General features: G+C 45.2%; 1 protein-coding gene across 2 annotated transcripts in view; it reads right to left on the reverse strand.

Annotated features, from left to right (window-relative positions):
• LOC135907340 (synaptotagmin-1-like) overlaps positions 1 to 22180 on the reverse strand; it is a 176571-nt gene that overhangs the window by 27511 nt on the left and 126880 nt on the right. For both annotated transcript variants that reach the window (XM_065439023.1, XM_065439022.2), the window contains exons 4-6: positions 17285 to 17413; positions 10378 to 10545; positions 8279 to 8452 (exon numbers count right to left, since the gene is read on the reverse strand). In XM_065439023.1, the coding sequence (XP_065295095.1) occupies positions 8279 to 8452; positions 10378 to 10545; positions 17285 to 17413 (471 nt within the window). The remainder of the gene's footprint in view (positions 1 to 8278; positions 8453 to 10377; positions 10546 to 17284; positions 17414 to 22180) is intronic.

Consider the following 22180-nt stretch of genomic DNA (forward strand, 5'->3'; position numbering starts at 1 on the left):
CTAAAGTGTCATTTACTATCAGAAACCTAAATAAGCGATTGTGGCGGACAATACCAGACATTGTATCTCATGTGCGCTTTTTTAAGTAATGGGTTTCAATGCCGGAAGGAACAAAGGGGCTGAATGCATAAGGTGGTCGCAGAGACTGCAGCGTGGCGCAGTACCATAAAGGGCATTCTCTTGACGTGATGAACCGTATTCGAACCAGGGATAAGCAGGTATAACCACGGATAACCAGGTATGACTCAGGTTTGAGTGAGCGTTTTCCCAAGGGTTTGTCTTGGACACTACAGCCCATGTTTCGACAAGGTTATCTGTTCTCGCTCTGATCCAGGCGAGGCTCCATACCGAACTGGCTCAGGCCTGAGACGGCCCTGATTCGAATACTGTTGATTACTTCACCTCTCAATCTCACTCTGAATATCTGTCTTGTTTGCATTCCTAGAAGTGCTACGCAAGTGTCAAATAATCAACGTTGAAATTTTGACGAGTGCTAGTAAGTTTCACTACAAAGTAATGCAATTGCAATAAGCTCAGCATATACGTATTGTTGCAAATATTTAGCAGATCGTGTTCGCCCACCGTTAGAAATAGTGAATGAAAGAGAATGCGTACGATGATAAGACATTGCTTAGTAGATATTTAGGCGTCTGTGGGGCGATAATGACATATATCGGCATTTTAGGAAAACATAACGAAGAAGAAAAAGTTGATAGACCATCCTGCTTAGCATTCATGTATTGCGACAATATTAAGCATGAAAGGCGCCACAGCAGATAACACCGCGAGCACCGTTACGCGTTAGTTAAGAACAATAACCTAGAAACAGATGTGCGGTAATGGATCGCCAAGGCACAAACACACGGTCACCACCACGCAAGTGAGGTTTGGTGAGAAGGTGGCGGTGATAAAGATACACGTGGTGGGTGTAAGCGGGACAGAGGCCCCGTAACGGGAGCACGCCGTAGAGGGTCAGGCGGAGAAGCCACGTTCCAGGAGTCACCACCAGCTCTGCTGCAGGAGCGTGAACATGGTAAGAAATGAGGGCAAGGGAAGTACTTCCGGATCCAAAAATTGGGTTAGGAGAGAGAATCACAAAGTATATGAGAGAGAGAGAGAATACGGGTGCAAGCCAGAAATAGGACATGCACTGCGCAGGCGCGGAGGCGGGGGAGGGGGGTAATAGAGAGATAGAGGGAAAACAACGGGGCGACGTCACCGCCGCATGGCGGCGGCGGGCGGCAATACTTACGGGCAGCCGTGCGTTCCGCAGCAGGTTTGGGAGGGAGCAGGTGGGCCATGATCCCAAAGAGAGAAAGGGGGTTTCAAAGAGATAGAAGTTTTTTTTTTGCGATGCGACACGGAGGAGCGGCGAGCAGACCATGTACGAAAAAGAGGACATGAAAAAAGAAGACTGGGAACGTAGCGTGAATAAAAAAAAAGTTGAGGCGTAAAAGAAGAAAGCTTCAGGAAGAAAAAAGAGATGTGAAAAAGAAAGCAGGGTGTTCAAGGGGGTATTTTGATGTCGATAGTTTGCTCGCCGATTTTAATTGGTGTTGACGGATATGGCTTCAGTCAACTTTTTTGCGGGCAGGAGCCCATATTGGGAAAGTAACAAGCCAGAGCAAATAAATGCAGATAAAACATGTACAAGTAGACGTCCTTTGTCTGTATGTGCATATTTTTTTCTGTTATCAGTATCGACGTTTAGAAAAAAACGTCTTAGAGCTATCTAATCTAGTGTGTTTATAAGTAGGCATTCCAGGCAGGTCAGTGGACGCGAGATGTTCTACATATTCTTTTTTGCAGCACGAGCGGCGACTTTTATAAGCAGCTGCACAGTGGTACTGTACAACTGTGCTAGAATCACTTTGTAAAGAAGCAGTTTAAAACAGGAAAAAATATTTCAGAAAGTATTCGTTGATGCATTGGAATCGCAAGCATTGAAGAAGGTTCGCTTCTCAAATTCTGCAATCGTTTATTCGGAAGAAATGTTACCGGCGAATGTTGATTTCAATTGATTTGTAATTGTATGCCACGATTGATTGCCACTGGTTCTTACACATGACCTTAGGCTCGGTGCCCGAAGTATGACTTCTCTTCAAATCCCGAGGCTTAAGTCTACGCTCGTACTGCTCAAAAGAAATTGTTGCGGCAAAAACACTTTTAATGTACCAAAAATGGTGTTGACTGAAGTATGACTGAAATGTGATCGTTATGCAGCTCAGTAAAAAGATATCAATCTCATACCGGTTGTACAATGCTAGGTAATAAAAAAGCGATCACAGCTAATCGACATGAATCTCTGCAATGAAAGTATTGAGCCGATGAAATCACGTAATAATATCAACTACAGCAATTTAATGTTTCGCGAAAACAATAAAGCATTTATTTTAGTACATATAATGCGACAGCTGTCGTGAAATTTCGAATTAATGACAGAGGTATTACAGTAGTTTTAAAGTCGGATTACAAGACTTAAAATTCAACATGTGTGATGCCTGTGGCCACAATCTTTTAATCGGGTATAACGTGGAACACATGGAATGTATTGAATGCTGCCGGCCACATGCTTTTCAAATGTTTTTGCGTCCACATAATGTAATGGGAAGCTTCTGCTGCTGCTGGTTATGGGGTAATATAGCGTGCGTGATCATAGTAAAGTGCTGTTAGAAAATATATTAACACGCTCGCGCAATGACTCGAAGGTGGGTTGACAACTCAACCTGATAATTCTGAAATGCCATGTGCTGAAAATTAAATGTGCAGACTGCTGCGTTTACAGAACGCGTATGATGTTTTCATATTGAAGTATGAGAAATAAGCAACAATGCATGTGTGCTCTTTGCGGATATTGAAGTCACAAACATAACTTTGCGAAAGTTGTCTATGTGAGTTTATACAGCAAATATTCGCCAGGAGAATAAGCGCCATGATGCTGTAAACATGGTGACGTTCTACATGTAAAACATTACCATGGTTTTAGTTCGCAACAATATTACATATAAGCCATATATGGTATTGCTTGATAAGCTTACGTGACGTGGAACATCAAATCCTGAAAGCAATCAAAGTCCGATTTATGACACAAATTCTGTAAATTATAAACATACATTTGAAGCTTCAAGCTTCACAGGAATGATGCAAGTCGTAATAATTGTTCTGCTCAGCTAGATTTTCGCGCTTCTGAACCTTATCACGAAAATTTTACATTCGTGACATAAATGAGCGTGAGAACAGAAAGAAAGATTCTTTTACTGTTGCACCACTGAGCTGCAAAGTAGGGTGAACATAATGTCTTCTGCGAAACGCGAGATATAAGTAAATACACAATCATTTTCAATTATATTCGTTGCCGAAGGCAACCTGAATCCCCATAGCGAAAGTTTAGCATTCCTGCATTGCCTGCATTGCCTGCATTGTTAAAGTGGCACGACCGGGTGCCTCTCTTGTGCCATGGGAGGAAACAGTCACAGACAGACCCGTGAAAGATTGCGACAGACGTGGTGCCCTTCCTCGCACTGGACACGTTTTGTGCCGAACGAAACACTGCTTGTGATTTTGGGACATTCCCTGCCAGCACAGGTCGACAAACAGGTCATGCTGCTTGTTCCGCTGGTCGTTATGCCAGGGATGTACCAAACGAAACTGAATGGAAATAAGGGATAGAAAAAAAAAAGAATGCTCCACATATGACCACCACTTCACACTCACGGCCAGCACAACGCATGCGCCGCCACACAAAACCAGAGCCCACAGAGGCAGCCAGGTTGCTTGAGCTGCAAGGCTCGACCATTTACAGAAATATAGCATGGGCCACCTTCACTGGCATATACGAACATATACTTTCGTTCTGGAATTCAAAAAGCTACCAAAGGGCAGTCGAAGATTTCCTTCTAAAAAACTCGTTACGCACTAGAAAACATGTCCGAGCACCGCAAAGCTGTGACTGACAACTGGAAGGGCGTTGTCATTTATGCAGTCCGGTTCATACCGACCAAAGACAGTGCATAATGCAGCACGTCTAGCATTATCGTGACTGTAATTCTTGTACACCCTCTTGTGCAATCTACAATTCCTTCCCGTAGCGTTCCGTGTCGTGCTAATCCTCTTGGTTCCGTCTTACAGTGTGCAAATACATCGAACCATTTGCATTTTGGCACACAAACTGGAGGCTGATCGGTATACTAGCATCCAAATGTCCCTTTCAAGTATTTGGTAAATACTCGTCAAGATATTAGATAAAGCTAGTGATAATGCATTCGAAGGAGAAGTCAAATAAACTTAGCAGCACTTTGTGCCAGCGAAAAAAAAAAAACCCTCACTGCCGTCTTAAGCCCAGAAAAAAATACATCAAAGCTTCACCTCGGCACAACTGTTTCTTTTTGAAGCTTTATGGACTGAGTGCAAGAACAAAGATGAATTCGCGAACAAACTTACTCAGCGTATGCGCTAGGTCGTTGTCATAATATTTAGGAAGAGAGAATCGTAATGTTTTATACGAGAAATATTTTAGAAAATCAGTATCTGGTGGCAAATAGATAAAATGTTTACCTCAAAGATTATAAAGCCAATCCTGCGACTACAAAGGGTTTTGAGGAACTAAAGAACCTTCAAACAATCGAAAAAAGATAGTCCACTATAAGTAAGCCTACAAATGGAGAAGAATCTTTTCGATCCTAAATTTCCAAGAAACCGTGAACATTTTGCAAAAATTTATCTCCTTCAATGATGTACTCAGCATACAATTCGCGACCTAAATGTGAGCTTGATGCGAAATTTTGAGGCAGAAGTATTTTGAGTACGAGCTTGGGCACAAGGTTATTCTTCCGGAATGGCCCAACTTTTGAAACTAGCCTTTTTTTCAGCCTCAGAGGGCTTCGCCTTTTGTAATAGATATTCGAATCTCACAATGTGTTTGGCTTTCGATCACAGCAGGCTAGGTGACTGTTGTATTGCAAACGTTCAGCCATAGAGCTGCAGTAATTCACAGTAAGCCTATGCAGTTCAGACATTCTAGCTCATGTTCTTGCTTGTTTCTGTAGAACGTAGTTGAACGCCACTGCGCGTGTGCACATGAACGGAGAACTTATAATTAAATAATTTACAAAGAAAGGCAGTGCAATGGGCTTCATGGTCTGGATTGGCGTGGGGTGAAAGTGGTCACGTGACTAGGTCATGTCGGAGCGCTTGGTACGCTACAACAACAACAAAAAGAACAAGCTCTATACAAGTAGAGCTAGACAGTCTACTTCTACATGGTGTTGTGAAAGGTCACGTGTTCGTACAGGGGGGCTTCATCTAAGTGTAGACTACGGTGACAAAACTCGACGCTACTCAAGTGCAACGGTGAGTCTGTGGTGGTTTGTTTCATTGCTGCAGTCAATTATACCTAACCAACGCACCACATCAACTTCTACTGTTGACGCTGAGCAAAAGGGGCTGTGTGACATCGTCTAGGCTTTCATGAGGCGTTTATTAATAATTACGAGCTCAGACGAAGCTGTTTCTACTATATATGTGTAAGACGTTAGGCACCTAAAAGAAAGAAACATTTGCTAGAAGGAAGCTTTTTTGTTTGAAATACAGAAAGGGTAGCCACTCGTTATATACGGATAACTTCGAACATGGAAAGATGTGCCAATTAGGCGTAGGACAGTATAGAGAAAGCTCAATACGAATTTGTTACTTCGTAATGTCTGCGTACACATGTGCCTTTACGCCAAAGATTAACAGTCCCATGCTCACAAAATTGCCTTGCACTGAACAGGATGTTACCTTGTTGCAGAGTTGCACATGCAAAAGCACGCTTTAAGTCTCTCGCTTTGCGTATGACACAAGCTGCATCGAAACAGTCCAGACGTATTCTGGAAATTTTACAGCACATCATGTAACGTCTTACACATTGCCCAAGTGCCCGAAAGCCTTAAATGTGGCACGTGACACAGAGTCCCTTTCGCTGCCGCTGACGACACACACACATACGACACAATGTTCTCTGTTCCGTCTGTCCCTCGCATCCTACGCGAGACAAACTCGGCAAAAAGAAAATATAGAGGACAAGGTGCTGACAGGACACCTTGTGCATCTGGTGCCGCTACAACATGGCGGCGTAGCAGCAGTAGCCACAGTAGTACCTCTAACACCGAGAGACACAGAACGTGGGGAGAGGGAAAAAGTAAAGAAAAAAATGAAGTGAACGAAAATTCGACAAAGGGGCGGCTATCGATCAGGAAATGGTGGGGATGCAGCATTCGGAACATCGTGCGGCAAGCTCATGCCCAAGCTGTCCAAGAGATGCAGACACACGAGAGGTGCCCAGAACAAATGTTCACGCATGCAGAAAAACAGGCGGCTCGCACATGCGTCTTGCAGTATGACGTTTCATGCAGAAGCAAAAAGGGAAAGGAATGTGCCAACCGTACTGTACCAGGGTTGCGACTTCGGCTTTCGGAAAAGAAGTTTACCAGACCGTTCCGTTTCGTTTTACCTGTCTGGTAGCGCGTCTGCCACATGGAATGTTCCCGCAGAGTTCTCAGCACATATTTGACAGAGTGACCATCGATTTCACTGGTAAAAATGCGTACTGATGACGTTTTTTCTGGCTCCGCCACGGGGCTAAGCCGTGAGACTTGTTGGGGAAACGGTGCCGGAAAAGTTTACTGATGCGTCTATGTTTATTGCTTAAAAACTTTGTAAGATGTGCTGACAACTAAAGCACCCGGTACGTTTCTCGACACTCGGTGAGTGTCTAAACACCTCACGGAGAACAATAAAAAAGGTATTTGTCTTAGAGCTAATGTGGCGCTAGCTGTTTCCTAGCGGAATGTGTCTTATATGGTGAATGACGTTCATTGAAATGTCTCAGTCCAAGTAACTGCAACATTAGGTCCCTAGCTCAACTGACTGCCAGAGCGTTCAGATAGCATGTAAAAGCTTAAGAGAGAAACATTATGAGAACCGTCCACGTCTTTTCCAGTTAAGAGAAAGAGTCCGAGGCCAAAATTATAGATTTACCGAAGCGTGTTTAAAGCAGCACATGAAAAATTATTTGCCAGAACACTTTTGCTACCTTTAGAATGGCAATACTTGTTCGCACTAAATGTAATTGTTTGTTTATGCATACGTTGCTTTTTCAAAACACTTAAATAAAAAATAAGCCTTGGTGCTCCTTAATGTATATCTTTAAATAGCATAATGTTTCACACATTCCTGATTGCAGGCAACGTTTGTATCGTAAATAAATGTCACTCGCGAATGCCTTTGGGTATGGCACTGGACATGACACCTTTCTCTTTAGAGTTTTCATAGAAAAATACTTTCAGTTACTATGAGATGGTAAGGATCCAAAGCTAACCACATAGACTGAGCATCCAGATAATGCTGTCAACCATACCGTATTACACTTTGCCGGAATAAACACTTCTCCTTCTTTAAAAAACGAATGGGTAGCAGAAGGCATGCTTTTTAGGCGTTCACGTTAGTCTAAGCTATACGGTAACACACCCGATGTTGCCGTTATCAGCACACATACGAAAACCATACTACCTCAACAGCCGAGCTTGGTCGAAGCGTTGCAGACGATACATGCACGTTCTTTGCAAAATTTTGTTCACATGGGCGTCAGCTGGACACTTCAACTTAAATATAAGACATCACTTCACAGCAGTTAAACTATTTAAACTCACAAAGCTCATAATAGGTTGTAAACAAGCCAGTCCACTCTATTGTTTATGTGGCATATGAGTAATTGATGAAAGTATTTAGGTGAAGCCTTAAAGTGGAAGTAATAATAACCTCTTTTTTGAAGCAGGACTGAGAAGTAATGTTGCCGCCAGAAATTAAAGCGGCAAACTTTGCCAGTGAAATGCCAGTACTTGCTTTGAAGCATAGTTGCGACACAGGTATTTCCAGAGTGTTAGGAGGAATTATGACTAATTTCGATATTTCATGCCTGATTTTCGTTTCAATGTTAGACATCATGATTGTGTACCCTACGCACGAGTAGGGTTCAGAAACAGGTGCTACTTCGGGAAATGTGTGAAAAGATAGACGCAGCGTAGCGCATTTGTACAGGCATGACCTAGAATCAGAATTCGCACGTATATAGTGAACAGCGGCCATGAATGTACTTTCACCGACCTGAATTAAACGGGCTTGTGCTGGCACAGAAACGTCAATAAAAGGATACGACACCGAACAACGAGCTTCTGCATCAAACCACGGCGGACACTGCGGTTGAAAGCAAATGAAGGGTGCGGGGTCAAAGGTCACTGACCTGTCCTTGTTCGCCCTCAACGCCAGTCAGGTCCCTCCACTCCTCGATGGTCTGAGCGAGGTCAATTGTATTCATGGGCACTTTGACCTCACCGATCTGGTCGTGCTTCGAAAAGCGGTCAAAGTCGAAGATGGCGAACACGAGCGTCTTGGTGGTGATCTCGGCGTACGGGACCTGGGAAGAGCAGGGAGTCATGGTTGTTTAATCATGGGGAAGGCATGGCTTTCCCCAAGTACACAGGCTCGGTTGTTTTGCGTGAGTAAATCAATAAGTCAGTGACGCAGTGAAGTGTGGAAGCATTTGTCATTAACTGAAGTGCTGCTGGATATTTACGAAGCTGTAAACGGCAGTTTGCATCAGTATACATAAAAAAAAACAAGCACTACATTTAAGCTATCCCTTTCGAGAACGAATAAATCATTTATTGTGAAGACAGCATTCGCCCACAGTGAAGACCGCCATCGCCTGCTTGCTTGATCTGCAAATTATTCCACTCGCCCACATACGGGAAAGAGGCCAAGAATTTCGCGGTAGTTGATGGGGAGCGGGGGTGCAGTCGAAGATTATTGCAATGGTTTAAAGGAAGAATTTGGAGAAAAAGAAAGCATCTCCTTCAAACAAAATTTACCTAAATAATTTAAATTCAGTCGCACGAAGGAGAGAAAAATGTTTAGATTAACAATCGGTACTTAAGTTACTTTGTGATGTGCGAAACTCTTCTTCTGTAAACTATAGTAAATGTTGTCCGGTTTCGACAAGTTATTCTGTGGTTGATACCACTAGCTCTGTTCTATACTTTCTTTAGAAAGTGCTTGAGCATCAATAACAGAACTTAAATCACGTGATGATTACGTTCGCGCTACTCGATTCCATTATTGTTGCTCCCCTATTCTGTAGCGGTCGATTCTGGTGATAATCCAGAGGGCGCGTAGCCGAGGAAATCGTGGCGTAACCACTAGTGTTTTTAAAAGAGGCATAAACACTTAACGAAAAAGTCGTACCGTTCGTTATTGCAAACGCCTGCAAAAATATCCTGTGACACATATGCCATACATCCAATAATATCATATGACCGTATTCTATGGGAACACAGATAAATCATATATGTTTAAAGGCGAGTATTGGATATGTGGCGTATGTGTCGTATGAGAGTGTTTTGGTAGCGAGCTCATATATGTATAACGAAACGTACAATTTGTGAGGAAAATGTTCACGTGATACGTTTTTCACTATATGGACTGGGAAATCATTGACAAGAGCTGTACCTGTAAAACGGAAATGAAGTCGATGTGCCGAGTCCCGTCAGCAATTTTCTCCAAGTGGCGCTCAAAAAATTAACGTTTACTGACCTCATGGCCCGATGCAAGCACACGCAGAGATTACGTCCCTTGTATTATTCAATCTACATTTTTTGCATGCAAAATATATGGGTAAACAAGGCAGATGCCGAGGACACCACATACCATCTAACGTGTTTTCATGTTCTCTCGTGGGGTTGTGCACGGGCGCAGGTTTCGATGGACACTTGAATGACTCACGGTTTCTATAAAGGCGTACGGCCGAGTTGAGAGTTACAGATGCCAATATTTACAGATGGGCAACCAACGACTGCGACTTTAATCCCATGACCTACCACTGCAGAGGCCGCAAGCTTAAGGCATGTCGCTATCTGCAGCTGCCAGAGCGAGGTTTTCAAATATATTTGCTCGTGTCACGGTAGGTGACTGATGGTGCTCGTAGTATAACATGCCGGAAGTAATTTTCCTGACGCCAGCCTTGCTCAGAAAGGGTGCAGCTCTGCAATTTCATTTTATGCACAACTAATGGCTTCGTCAGCCGACGACTGGCGCAGTTTGTAGTGTCACATGCCGCAACTTGCGCATTAAGCCAGGCTAAATTGAGAGTGGCGTGTGACAGGTAATTGCATTAGTCAGAGTCACACGCTGTCGGCGAAGTGTTTCAGGCCGGAACGGGTGCTCTGTCTTTTGTGATGAAAATTCCGAGCAACGCACATCAGACGGAGAACCAGCGTAGCCATGCACTTACGCCTGAGCCTCTCTACCGACGGCCGCGTCCTACACGTTTTGCCGGCTACCCACCTTGAAGTTGAATGTCTCGTTGAAGACGGGATTGAGGGTCTTGCGGTGCACTTTGGTTTCGTATTTCTTCTTCTTGTCCGGCAGGAGGTAAACCTTGACGTACGGGTCGGACGTGCCCGACATGTCCAAACCAGGCAGGTCTTCGGCTTGGATCACAGTCACGGCAAGCTGCAGCAAGTCGCATAGAACGGCAAGTGTCAGAGCTCTTAAAAGCGCCGAGGTCTTTTTTACAGATCGGGACTGTTAAGAAAATGTTTGTTTCACTCGCGGGCACTCAGTGTAAACAGGGAACGCTTGGGAAGCATCTCAGTTCTTTAGAGAATCTAAATGGGGCTGATGATGACGACAGCGACAGTGTGCTTGTTTATTTTTTCAGAGAATGCGGCTTTTCGTGATTCAGAATTCACAAGTTGCAGGGCACGGCCGCGTTGGAGGGGTAAACTCAGTCAAAGAATCGATGGGAGGGAACAACCGCATAGAGACAGCAGTTGTCACAATAACACTGCGAAAAGGCAAACACAGCGATGTCAGTTTTCAGTATTCTTGTGTTGCGCATCATTTCAGAGGTGGTTGCCTGCGACCGATTTGCTATTACAACTCTCCCGAATCAAGGCCATGTTGTGCAAAGGACTGTGCCAATACACCGACTTTAGAAGAACTCGGAGGGTAAGTTTCGGATGCCACGTGTTGCGTTGCATAGCATTACACCATGGCTGCCGGGGTGTGCCGTGACGCGCCCTATCGCCATGGGAATGCTGGGACAACCACGCGTGCTTATTGGTCTCTGTGGGTGACGTAGATCTGGGCTCGTGACGCAGATCTGGTCGCGTGCGCGTGGCGACGCGAGCCATCGCGAACTCGCGTTTTGCTTCTAGGCGCACGAAACGTCTCGCACCGTCTGAGTACGCTGGCTCTATGCACAGAAATTTGTAGAGTAAGCAGATGATGCTGTTTTTCTTTTCACGGAATGGTAATTGGGTACGTAATATACAAAATGCATGACGCTGATATACAGAGCGCGAAGTATGTGCAATAGAAAACATGGCGTAATTTATAGCGTATCTGGATTTTCCTTTAGACAGTGAGCGTAGTTTCGTGGATGTACGTACGCCATTGTAGTTGATGTCCAAGTAAACTAAATAATTCGTCCCGTTAACCTTCTGCAAGAGACATATGTTCAATATCAAAGATTTAGTGTTCGTTAATCGGCTGTGTTTCGCAGCGAAGACTACGTAGTTGCTTTTCGCTTTGTTTGCTGTAAGACAATTAGAGTCAAGCCAGCTTGAAAGCTTTTGCAGAACATCATTACCTGTTTTGTTCAAAGATACAAACAGATACATATTCCAATGCGTTACACACTAGGATAAGAACGCCACGAGAAACATATTGTGCGCCCAATCACTTTAAACATGATTGGTGTCGAAGTGCTCCCGCTCTGACGTTCTGATGGTTTGCCAATGTCTTCTCAGCAGTCATTCCACGTCTACTCGATTCGCGTCTACCAGCAGCTGTTTATTACCAAATCCTAGAACTAATTATGGCAAATGTACTACTAATTTTTCAGCTCCACTACTTTAGAACTTATTACCATGTCATATCAAGATATTCTCTCATTTTCGCACATTCAAATCAAACCTCCGTAAATTGTTGCGCTCAATATAATAATTTCATCGTTGCCATTTTATTAGTAATTGCTTCATATAATTAAAATATCTTACAGTGTCAGCTAGTGACTCATTCAATACAGTGTCCTGCATGTTTGCATATAGCTGCTTTGTTGTTACACATCCTACTCATATCCAACCGGAGGTCCCCTGTACAGTCTGTTGACTGTGGGACTCTCCTCCGTATGTTTGTATAATCCCCACTTGCAACCTTACTGTTGCGCCCAATAAAGCGTCTCATAGCTGAGCATTTCATGCGTTCACCAAAACCAGGTCATGAGCTTCACGGTATGTATACGCGGATGTGTAAAAAGCGAGGTGCCAGGTCACGGACACACTATAATATCACCGACTGCAGCGAAGACTTGACGACTGCACAATTCCACACGTTGTTTCGTGGCCACGGGGGTCGCGTTTATCTTTCTAAACCGTTCTGCTTTGTTGAAGGTTGAAGAAAGGCTTGACTCCAATTATGCGAGTGACGTGTTAATGACTGCAAGTGAATCAGACGCCGGTACACGTTCCCGTCACGATTCCCGCGATGCCTCACCGGCGACCGCTTGAGGGCGTTCGCCCCTTTCTAAACTCGTCTATTGTGGGCGTCGACGAGCTCTGACGTAACGTATAACGCCCGTGTGCGTCTGTTATTTCTTCGTGCGTTTTGTAATTCGTCATTATGTGGGCACAAGCCCCACATAACATCGCGAGCTCAAGGGGATGTCGCCAGCTTGGCAGTCTAAAAGCACTATCAGATTTTACTGCGAGAGCAAAGTCGCCCTCGCACCCGACCCCATGATAGAAAATAGAAAAAAAAAGATGAACAAACACAAAGCACAAGAAGACCGTCGCTGCGCTGCATGCTCATTTTCACCGCGGCTCTCGGATTGACAATCAGCCCTATCCAATGCCTCCCTGGGAATTCACCAGCATCACAACTAATAAGCCAACGAAGTTACGACGCAGCGATACAACAGGTACTATTGACGAACACAACATCGTCGATGCATCATGCGTTAACACCTGCAAAGTTTATACGGATGCTGCCATTCTCCCAGACGGCGGAAGGACATCATTCTTGAGTACTACGCATAATTTCATCAGCGGCCACCAGCGCTATTTATCTACGGAAGCCAGCGCTCTAGTAATGGAACTTCAAGCCATCCACGACGCTGTGCAAGATGCGACATCTAAGCTGCCTACCATGAAGCAACTAGACATCTTCACGGATTCTTTAGCGGCTATTCAGGAACTCAAGAAGGTCGATAAGGCGATGGAAATCTGCGAGAGCATACACACTATGAATAGTAAGACAGCTACTTGCGTCAAGGTACACTGGATTCAAGGCCATTCAGCGAACCCTCACAACATTGCTGCTGACCAGCAGGCACACTGCCCTCCTAATCCTGATCCTCCCCCTATTCCCCTCCCACCCCAACCCCGTAACTCGCTGCGAGCCCGTAAAAATGTTCTCCGGCAGGACACACGCGCTCTTATCCCACCGTGTGTCTGCTCCCTCCCCCTTCACCTTACTAGGGCGGAGGAAGTTGTGCTTAGGAGGCTTCGGGCCGGGGTGGCCCTTACACCGGCTGTTGTCTCAAGGTGGAACTGGTCGAATTTGCCACTGGGTGCTACGTGTCCATACTGCTCCGTTCCTGTGGTGGAATCAGATGCATACCACCTAATATGGACATGTACGGGTTTACGATCGGAACGCTCGCGTCTCCTACTGCAAGCCGGCCTCCGCTACAGTGCGACAACCAGCTATGACCGCTGGATACATGATAACAGATTTCACAAAACACTGCTTCAATTCATACACAACACAGGCCTCACAGCACACATATAATACACATATACGCTACAACAATTATGCCTTAAGGGCAAGCCTTCATCGCAATAAAAAAAAAAAAGAAGACATCCGAATGTACGTATCTACGTTTAATGCGATTGCTGGATGATACGCTATTTCAAGTACGCTAAGCCGACGTGTAAGTCTGCGAGAAGATTTGTTTGTTTGTATTCTTCTTTCCTGTGAGCTTTCACTTTTTTGATGCAGAAAGCTTACTGTAACCGGATGAATGGTCTAACGGCTAGGGGCATCGTTTCACCGAAGTGCTAAAAGCCTGAGCAGGACGTTGCGCGAGCCTTATCGAAACCAGACGCATTGCGCAAGTACTCACGTTCACGCTCCGGTATACTTTAGCTCCGGAGTTCCATGAATACGATGTATAGAAGTGCAGAAACAGAACGTTAAGAAAACGAGAAGAAAAAAAAAACATCTCAGCAAAGTGCAGACATTCATCCATTAGCGAGTTAGAGCGAAGCCTAGCAATGGAGTCTGCAGCATGAAATAGAGACCGAGGGTTGGAGACAGAGTGATGGAGACAATGATACAATGCTTTAGGAAGAGCTCTGCACAAGCTATGAAAATCTAAAGATAACAGCGCTGAATGCTTCAGTGTGCATTACGTGTAGGCGGTGCTGGCCTCACAAACAAAAATGCGGTAAGAAAGAATATCAGAGCTGCGCTGTGGTGAAGATGGGTCTGGGTCCTCAGCGAAATGGAGCGTGCCGCACCCACGCCGCAGTTGCGTAACGAGAAACGAAACTACGGCGCAGAGGCGCCGACCGACCAGCGGGTGAATTCTGCGTTTCGTCATCGTTAGCGGTTTAGGTGGGCACCAACGAAACACAACCCGCCGTGGTTGCTCAGTGGCTATGGGCTGCTGAACACGAGGTAGCGGGATCGAATCCCAGCCACGAAGGCCGCATTTCTATGGGGGCGAAAATGCGAAAACACCCGCGTACTTAGATTTAGGTGCACGTTAAAGAACCCCAGGTGGTCGAAATTTCTGGAGTGCTCTAGTACGACGTTCCTCATAATCAGAAAGTTGTTTCGGCATGTAAAACGCTATAATTTAATTTAATCAAATTTTTAACGAAACACAATGTGCAGCCCTGGTTCGTTGTGCAAGAATGGCGCCGCGATCATGTGGGAATGTGCGTTGCCATCGTTGACCACTGTCCCGTAGCCAAGGATGGTTATTATGGCCACGTGGTGGAATGCTTGGCAACATTCGCGGCGAGGTGATATATGGCGACAGTGATCTGTACGCGGAGAGGATGCTTTGACCATCATAACGGTGTGGCTGGCAATGTTGCTTCTTGTGATACGTGGACCAGTGTCCATATACGTAATTTGCGGTTACTTGAAAGCTGTTATTAACCTTTGTAGTTGCGGAACGTCATCCGATTTAGCATGGTCGTTATCTTCCTTAGTACAACTTACTAGCACCATTTTTTTTGTTCCGATGTGGATGCTGTCTTAGCTGCGGCTGCATGTCACCTTTTGTTGCATGTAAAGCATAAACCAGCTCACGGAGTGATTCAGATTGCTCTGAGCGGCGTTAGGAAGTATCATGGTGCATATGCAAGAATGGAAAGACAAACAAATACGCATTCCCGTTCGAAGAAAGACGGCTGGCATCGCCCGGGCACCCATTGTGAATGTTCGTGCCCACATATCTATAGAAAAGTTCCTACGCAAGGTTTTATACCCGCGACACTGCTTCGCCAAAAGTGCCAAGCCGACTTAGTTCACGCATCTTTCTGAGACGGAGCAGCTGAAGTGCGAGAAAAAAACGGGCAAGTGAAAAGTACAGACGCTGAACTGACGATAAGAAAAAAAAATAAAGCACTTCGAACAACTCCGGCATCATACTAAAGGTGTGTTGTCCACTTCGTTTCCATGCACCGGATTTGCACTGCATTTCTTGGAAGCGACGTGATTTCCCCGGGAAAGTTTTCAATGGCCGTGGCTCTGGTCGCAGAAAATAAACGTGCTAGACAGCCCCTGAGACTTCCCGAAGGAGCCAACCGGAAGTATCGAGCGGTGAGATGGGGCACCTTAGGGAAGCCGCGTCGAGTCTGGAATCGGTAATCGAAGGCGCCGGTCAGAGCTGCCCAATCCATATATTTGTATTGCAGGGAAGCGCAAGTGTGGCGAAATGTGTTTACCCATTGTTGCCAGGAAGGGTCTCGCCTGCTTTTTTTTTCTGCAGTTTACCATTTTCGTCCCTGTCATCAACACTGTTCCGTGTTTTTTTTAAATTTTCCTACCTTTATCCCTCCCCCGTCACTGAACAGCTGGTCAGAACTTTGACTGAGGCAAGCTTTTAGGCTTTTCTAACATATTAAGTTCATCTATACAGTGAAGCCGGTCGGAATAATGTCAACGAAAGTGTAGACTGTTGGCGGGAAGTTGGTACCATCCCTTACAAAAATTTTTATAGAACGTCTATGGACAGTTTATAGACGTGTACAGATTGTCATAGGATTTCAACAAAAAATTTTTAAGGGATGCGAGCGCAAAGCTACCAGCGGGAGAAAGAGCAGTATGCGAACGTGAATATCTAAGATTCACTTTCTTTAAGGGACATCCGCTGTTTTGAGGATTAAATAACAATAAGACATGAACAAATATAGAAACAGTAGGGACAAGATGGCACTCGCACATGTGGAACCACATAAATAATTAGACCACACTGTGACCACTGGCTCAGGAAACCAGAGATAACAAAGATAAAACAAGCACAGGTGATGGGCGGCAACGCCGGTTAGGAAAGAACGCAGGAGTTCTTCGTGAAGTGAATAATTTTGGAAGCGCCTGTTCATGACTAACTATAATGCGTAATGCATAAAATAAGACATACATATTAAGAAGCTGGCTAAGACAAAAGTTAGGGACTTTTGACAACTTGTTTTCGCACAGATACAGCACAAGAATAACCAAGAAAACATAATGTAATATTTTGACTTCACGTCGACCTGATTGCAAGCGTGGTTCTCGCCCGGTCTCCCGAAAGGAAAGCTGAAGCTATACTGCTTTCGCTAATGTACCGGCGTTATTCCCCGTTTTCGAGCATGGTTCTGAACCCTTGGCCATTTAAACTGGCCTGATGCTTATCTTTACCATCCCTTCAACACCGTGATAAGCACATAAGGATGGAGAGTTTGGATCGCGCAATGACGATTAACCAAAAATCGCGATGTGCAAATCAAGTCAGTTAAAACACTGCTAAGTAACCAAAGCATGGAGTCTCTGAAGGCTCAAAAAAGTGTCTTTACACGCAGTGTGGCACACGCTAAAACCTATGCATCTAGGTGGCCTCTAGGCAGTGGATATGAGTGAAGGACATGTTTAACGCAGCGCGTACAGCTAAGGAATGCAAGGACATGCTCACGTTGCTGGTGTTGAAGTCGTAGTCCAACTTGAACTGAAGCCTGCCCAGCTTCTCCTCGGATTTCTTACTCTCACCGTCACCCTCGTTGTTCTCCATGTTGTCCTGTAGTTCCTCCATGTCCGGCTGGACCTGCGCGTTTCATTCATTCATACACTGATGAATGGATCGAGGGCAGTACGATACTTGGACACCTTAGTCCTCTACCTCTTGGCTAGAATGTCAGATGCAGCTGCTCGCTGATTTGTTAAAAAAAAGAAAATTAATCGAACTGAAGGTGTCTTCAAGTACAGAGACCCAAAATCACGTGAACTTGTTAAGGCTCTCCGTACGTCGAGGCGTAGTGTTTTGGAATTAAAGGACGACCGCCGCGCGAGCTGCTTTCATTGGGTGGGAGGCCCATTATTTGTAGTTTAGTACTGTAGGTCCATGTAGTTTCATCCCGTTTAGCTCCATCGGTAGAGCGTGAGACTCTTACGCCCAAGGTCGGGGGTTCGAGGCCCACGTTCGGCGTCACTTGTGGCGACGCTGACTACCTCATTTGGGCCACGACCCTCGAGGAAGACACCGGGACCACGATCAGCCAAGGTGTAACGTTTCACCAGCGAAGCCACGCCGGCTCCGACAGCTGACGGCTAGGCGTTCCATGAGAGCCCAGGTGTTACCATTCCATGTGCAGTAGTTCTTCCAGCAGCAAGTGAGGGGCACACCAACACTAGATCTTGTGCTGCTGTCTATTGAGAGTGACCAAAGTCGCATAGTTTCGCGCGTGGCCTTCGAGAATGCACGGGCGAGCTCTGGTGCGATCTCGGAGGCTTCGCTTTTCGTCTCACCACAAGCTCTCGGAACTGTACAACTCGGAACGAGCGAGTTTTAAAGATCTGACCTAGAACGTTAGTGCAGAGGAAATTGGGCCTCCGACATACAGTCAGACCAACTCATCAACATTTGAGCACACATACCAGTCTAAAATTCCATTAGAGGTCTGCAGTATAATCTTGCACGAACAGGTGTCTGCACCAAATTAAGCCGCCTATTTTCCATAGGCCTGAAGCAGAAAAGATGATAGAGTTGTACCGAAGTGAATATGAGTGAGAAGGTAAATACACTTAGTATTAAACCATCCTGTAGATGTGTTTTCTTATCTACATTAGGCAAACCATCTACTCTCACTTGTTTCACTCATAACTCCAGAAAGAGTGACGCGAACACAAGAGGTGCTGCGAGGAGAGTATATAGTTGGTTGGATATCATGATTAGACGTGCTGATTTGTGATAGTTTAGTAACTATAGATGATTTAGACGAGCCGACGGGCGAATGCGCGATTACTTTCGTGTGGTTAAAAAACGGCGCGTAATGAACGAGTAACAGACGATAAAACATCCAAGAATGAAAAAAAAAGAATAAAAAGAAGAGCTAACTTTATTTGTCCAGACAAATATGAAAGATGCAGTTTATCCTCAATGTCTCACTTCTGGCATTTTTTACCATCATTTATCAAGTTATTGTTGGTCTTTGTTTATTGTTTCTCCTAGTTCAACCATCTATGTATGTGCGACATACTTAAACGGAAAAGTAAGCGCTTCTGAGAGCGCGCATTCTAATGTCTAGTTGCAAACCTTTCTGTTCCGCAACGAAGTACGGTGCCTCTCAATGACAAAAAAACAACACAAAAACAAAAAACAAACAAATCGAGCGCTGAATGTCTAGTCCCGGGTGAAGCGATGTACAAGAGACACGAGGCTTCAGAGATTATATTAGGTCGGCAATGCTAGCAAAACAAATAACTACGTAGAAAATAACAGAACTGACAGTCGGGCTGGTTGGCCTTGATTCGTCTTTGAAAGTGAACAGCGTTGTCCCTGTCTGCTCCTCTGCCGTCCGTCTTATTTCTTGGGCTGTAAAAGTCACTTCAAAGACGCACGCAGACAATGGCGTTGAAAGAAATGAAAGTTCTGCACTTGGTGTCTGTCTGTGGCGCGCTATTATACCCTGTCATAGAGTTGTCTGTACAACGGCAAATTGCTTATATTTTACGCCCGTGATTGATGATTGCCGTGATACTGCGTGAAGTAGTTATGGTAAGGTCCAGAGCGACGGAGGACGTGTGCGTGCAAAAGTTGTGCAAGGCACAGTACCGTTACATCAGCGCGAACGCTACGTGGTTTCGCCAAACTGAACGCAGCAACAAACAAAAACTATAACAAAAAAAAAATTAACAAAGCGAGCAATACTGTTTCTCGTTGGTTGTACTAACTGACGCACTTCTCGAAAGCAGAACAAGACTTAGTAATATTGCTTCATTGTCTCTTTGAATAGTGGCATTTTATTACCGTGCGCCATCGTCGACATCGTTTCACTGTATATTTCAACAGTTTTTTTTAATGAATGGTTATTAGGTGCTCATTCCTTCAAACTTCACTTTTGCACGCTCACATTACATGTCAGTTTACTCCCTGTTCATGGTCTCGAGTGTCTGTCCTCTAATTTATTGCATCTTCAATGCCCAAACACTCGTGTTTTATTGCTTATATGCTTTAGTTGCTTACTATTGCGTATTCTGATTGCAAAGTTTTCAACTGGAGGTCTCCCTGACACATACACAGCGTGGTAGCCTATACTGAACTTACAACGTATAAGCATACTTTACCGTCCTTTTGATGTGTTTTAATAAATTAAACCAAACCAAAATGACGCAACGGCTAGCAAGGAGACCAAAGAACGTTGAACAGCTCGCCTAACTAGCAATTTTGCTACTCCATGTTTCAGGTGCACAAGGCTAGTGTATTTTTGTGTACTCTCACCCCCCGAATTGTCTCAGTGGTTGCGGCGTTCCGCAGCTGAGCACGAGGTCTGGGGTTGGATTCCTAAGATGCGGGCGCAATGCGAAAACGCTCGTTTACTATGATTTTAGCGTCGTTTTAAAGGGAGATTCGAGAGACAAATAATTTAAACCCTATTAGTATATTATCTCTCTACAATAGGAAAAAGAAAGCCACTGTTGTCGTGAGAGACGGATTGGTAAGCGTATCCGTTTAGAGAACCGCAGAGAGGTCAAATTTAGTTTGTAGCCCGTTGCAGGAGATTAAGGACATTCCAGGACACGCCGTTTAAGGACATTAAACACCACAATTTAAATCCCTCAAACGACCCTATCCCGTTCATTTCATTTCTTTTTTCTGACGACCATAACAAAAAGGGAGGTAGGAAATTTGTCTCAAAAGACCGGCACAGCTAGTTGTTCGATTAATTGATCGCACGACTGACTGATGCGATGTGAAGCCGCAATATCAAAGCAATGGTTATTTGCGAAGCCAGCGTGTGGGGGGTCGAAAACGTTTTGTTTTTTACCCGTCCTTGGTTACGTTAACCTGCCCCCATACGCCGGTACGAGAGCACTTTCTTGTCGTTTGTATTCCGCCTCTGCGAAATATGCGGCCGCCGACGGCTACAGGAATCGAACCCAGGACCACGCATTCGACAGGTTGTCGCAGTCGCCGAGACAACGCGACCAGCCAAAAAGAGAACCTGTGGCCCCTACCGACGACAACGCAAGGCTTTTAACGTGCCCGGCCGAGTCGATTTCAAGGGCGTAGGGCTCTATATTCGATACGAAGGATCCGCCGCACATATCGATACATCCGCTGCGGCGCCGACGGGCGCCAAAAAAATAAATAAATAAAAAACAACAGGAAATATAATAACGAAATCAAGCAGGCGCGCCAGTAGGTCTGCGCGTGTTTTTTCTGTCTTATTTCGCGTACAGCTGTTCTGGCAGCAGAATCGAAGGTGCGCCGGTTGCCATACGACAACAGCTGCGTTTCAAGAACGGCCGAACAATGCGGACTGGCGGCGCGGAGCGGCACCTTTCCTTTTTTTTTCTTTTCTCTTTTTCTGTACAAAGGTATATGACAGATTCAGCAGTATGGGCGCGTCCTTAGAGGACGCGTAGAGGCGCTTGGCGAGAGCGTATGTGGGGAAGGTCCAGACGGGGCAGCTTCAGAAGCACACAGACGTAAATGAAAACTCTTAAGGGGGAAAATAAATTGTCGCCCACCCAAAGATTGCACAGAGTTGCAAAAAAAAAAAACCAGGCGCGTTTCTTAGAAAAGAAGGCCTTACACTTGAAAAGACAGAGGGAGAGAGAGACAGGGATACAGAGAGAGAAGGGAAACTAAATCGAAGCATTTCTCATAAAACTGCGAATGAAAGGACTTGCGATAGAAAGTTTTGGGGCATCGTGCTGGCGCGTTATGCACCTGACGCGTGCGCTCTTCCCACCGCTTCAGGTGCCTCGTCGCCAAATTTGTTCTGAACTCCGTTTCATGGTAACACGTGCGGAAGCCATGCAAGTAGTGCGCGGCAATACAGACGTATCACTCCTCGCAATTCGCAGTGAAGTTGTCTCTTCTTTCTTTTTATCCGTGACGGTTTCGACGAAATACGTACTTCATATACTACAGCTACAAGTTGCGGGCGCAGGGTTACTTCGTGTCACGGACTATCTGCGCGCCTTCGTGCCTTCAGTATGCGACGCACTATGTTTTTGGTCGCGAGCGCGAGCGGTGAGCTGCGGCCGCTGGTCGCATAACGTGTCGTTCCGCTCGTTCGGTAGTAAACGGGTTACGACCTGCGACGCCTTCCACGTGATGATTGCGTCATAAGACGCGACGCAAAAGTAGGAGTGTCAATGTGACATCGAATTACTGGATGCATATGGCTGGCCGCTTGGTTTATACATCGCATTCTGTCGCGAAGTTTTCTGTTGACCATACTGCCGGTGGCAAATAGGTGCTGTTGCTTCGGTAGTCAAGCTGTACTTTTTTTTTCAGAATGTGTGTTAAATTTTAATGCCTGAACTTTATTAAGAGAGAGTTACAACCCATTGCTTTGGATGC

This window comes from Dermacentor albipictus, chromosome 10 (assembly GCF_038994185.2).
Source record: "Dermacentor albipictus isolate Rhodes 1998 colony chromosome 10, USDA_Dalb.pri_finalv2, whole genome shotgun sequence".
Lineage (NCBI taxonomy): Eukaryota > Metazoa > Arthropoda > Arachnida > Ixodida > Ixodidae > Dermacentor > Dermacentor albipictus.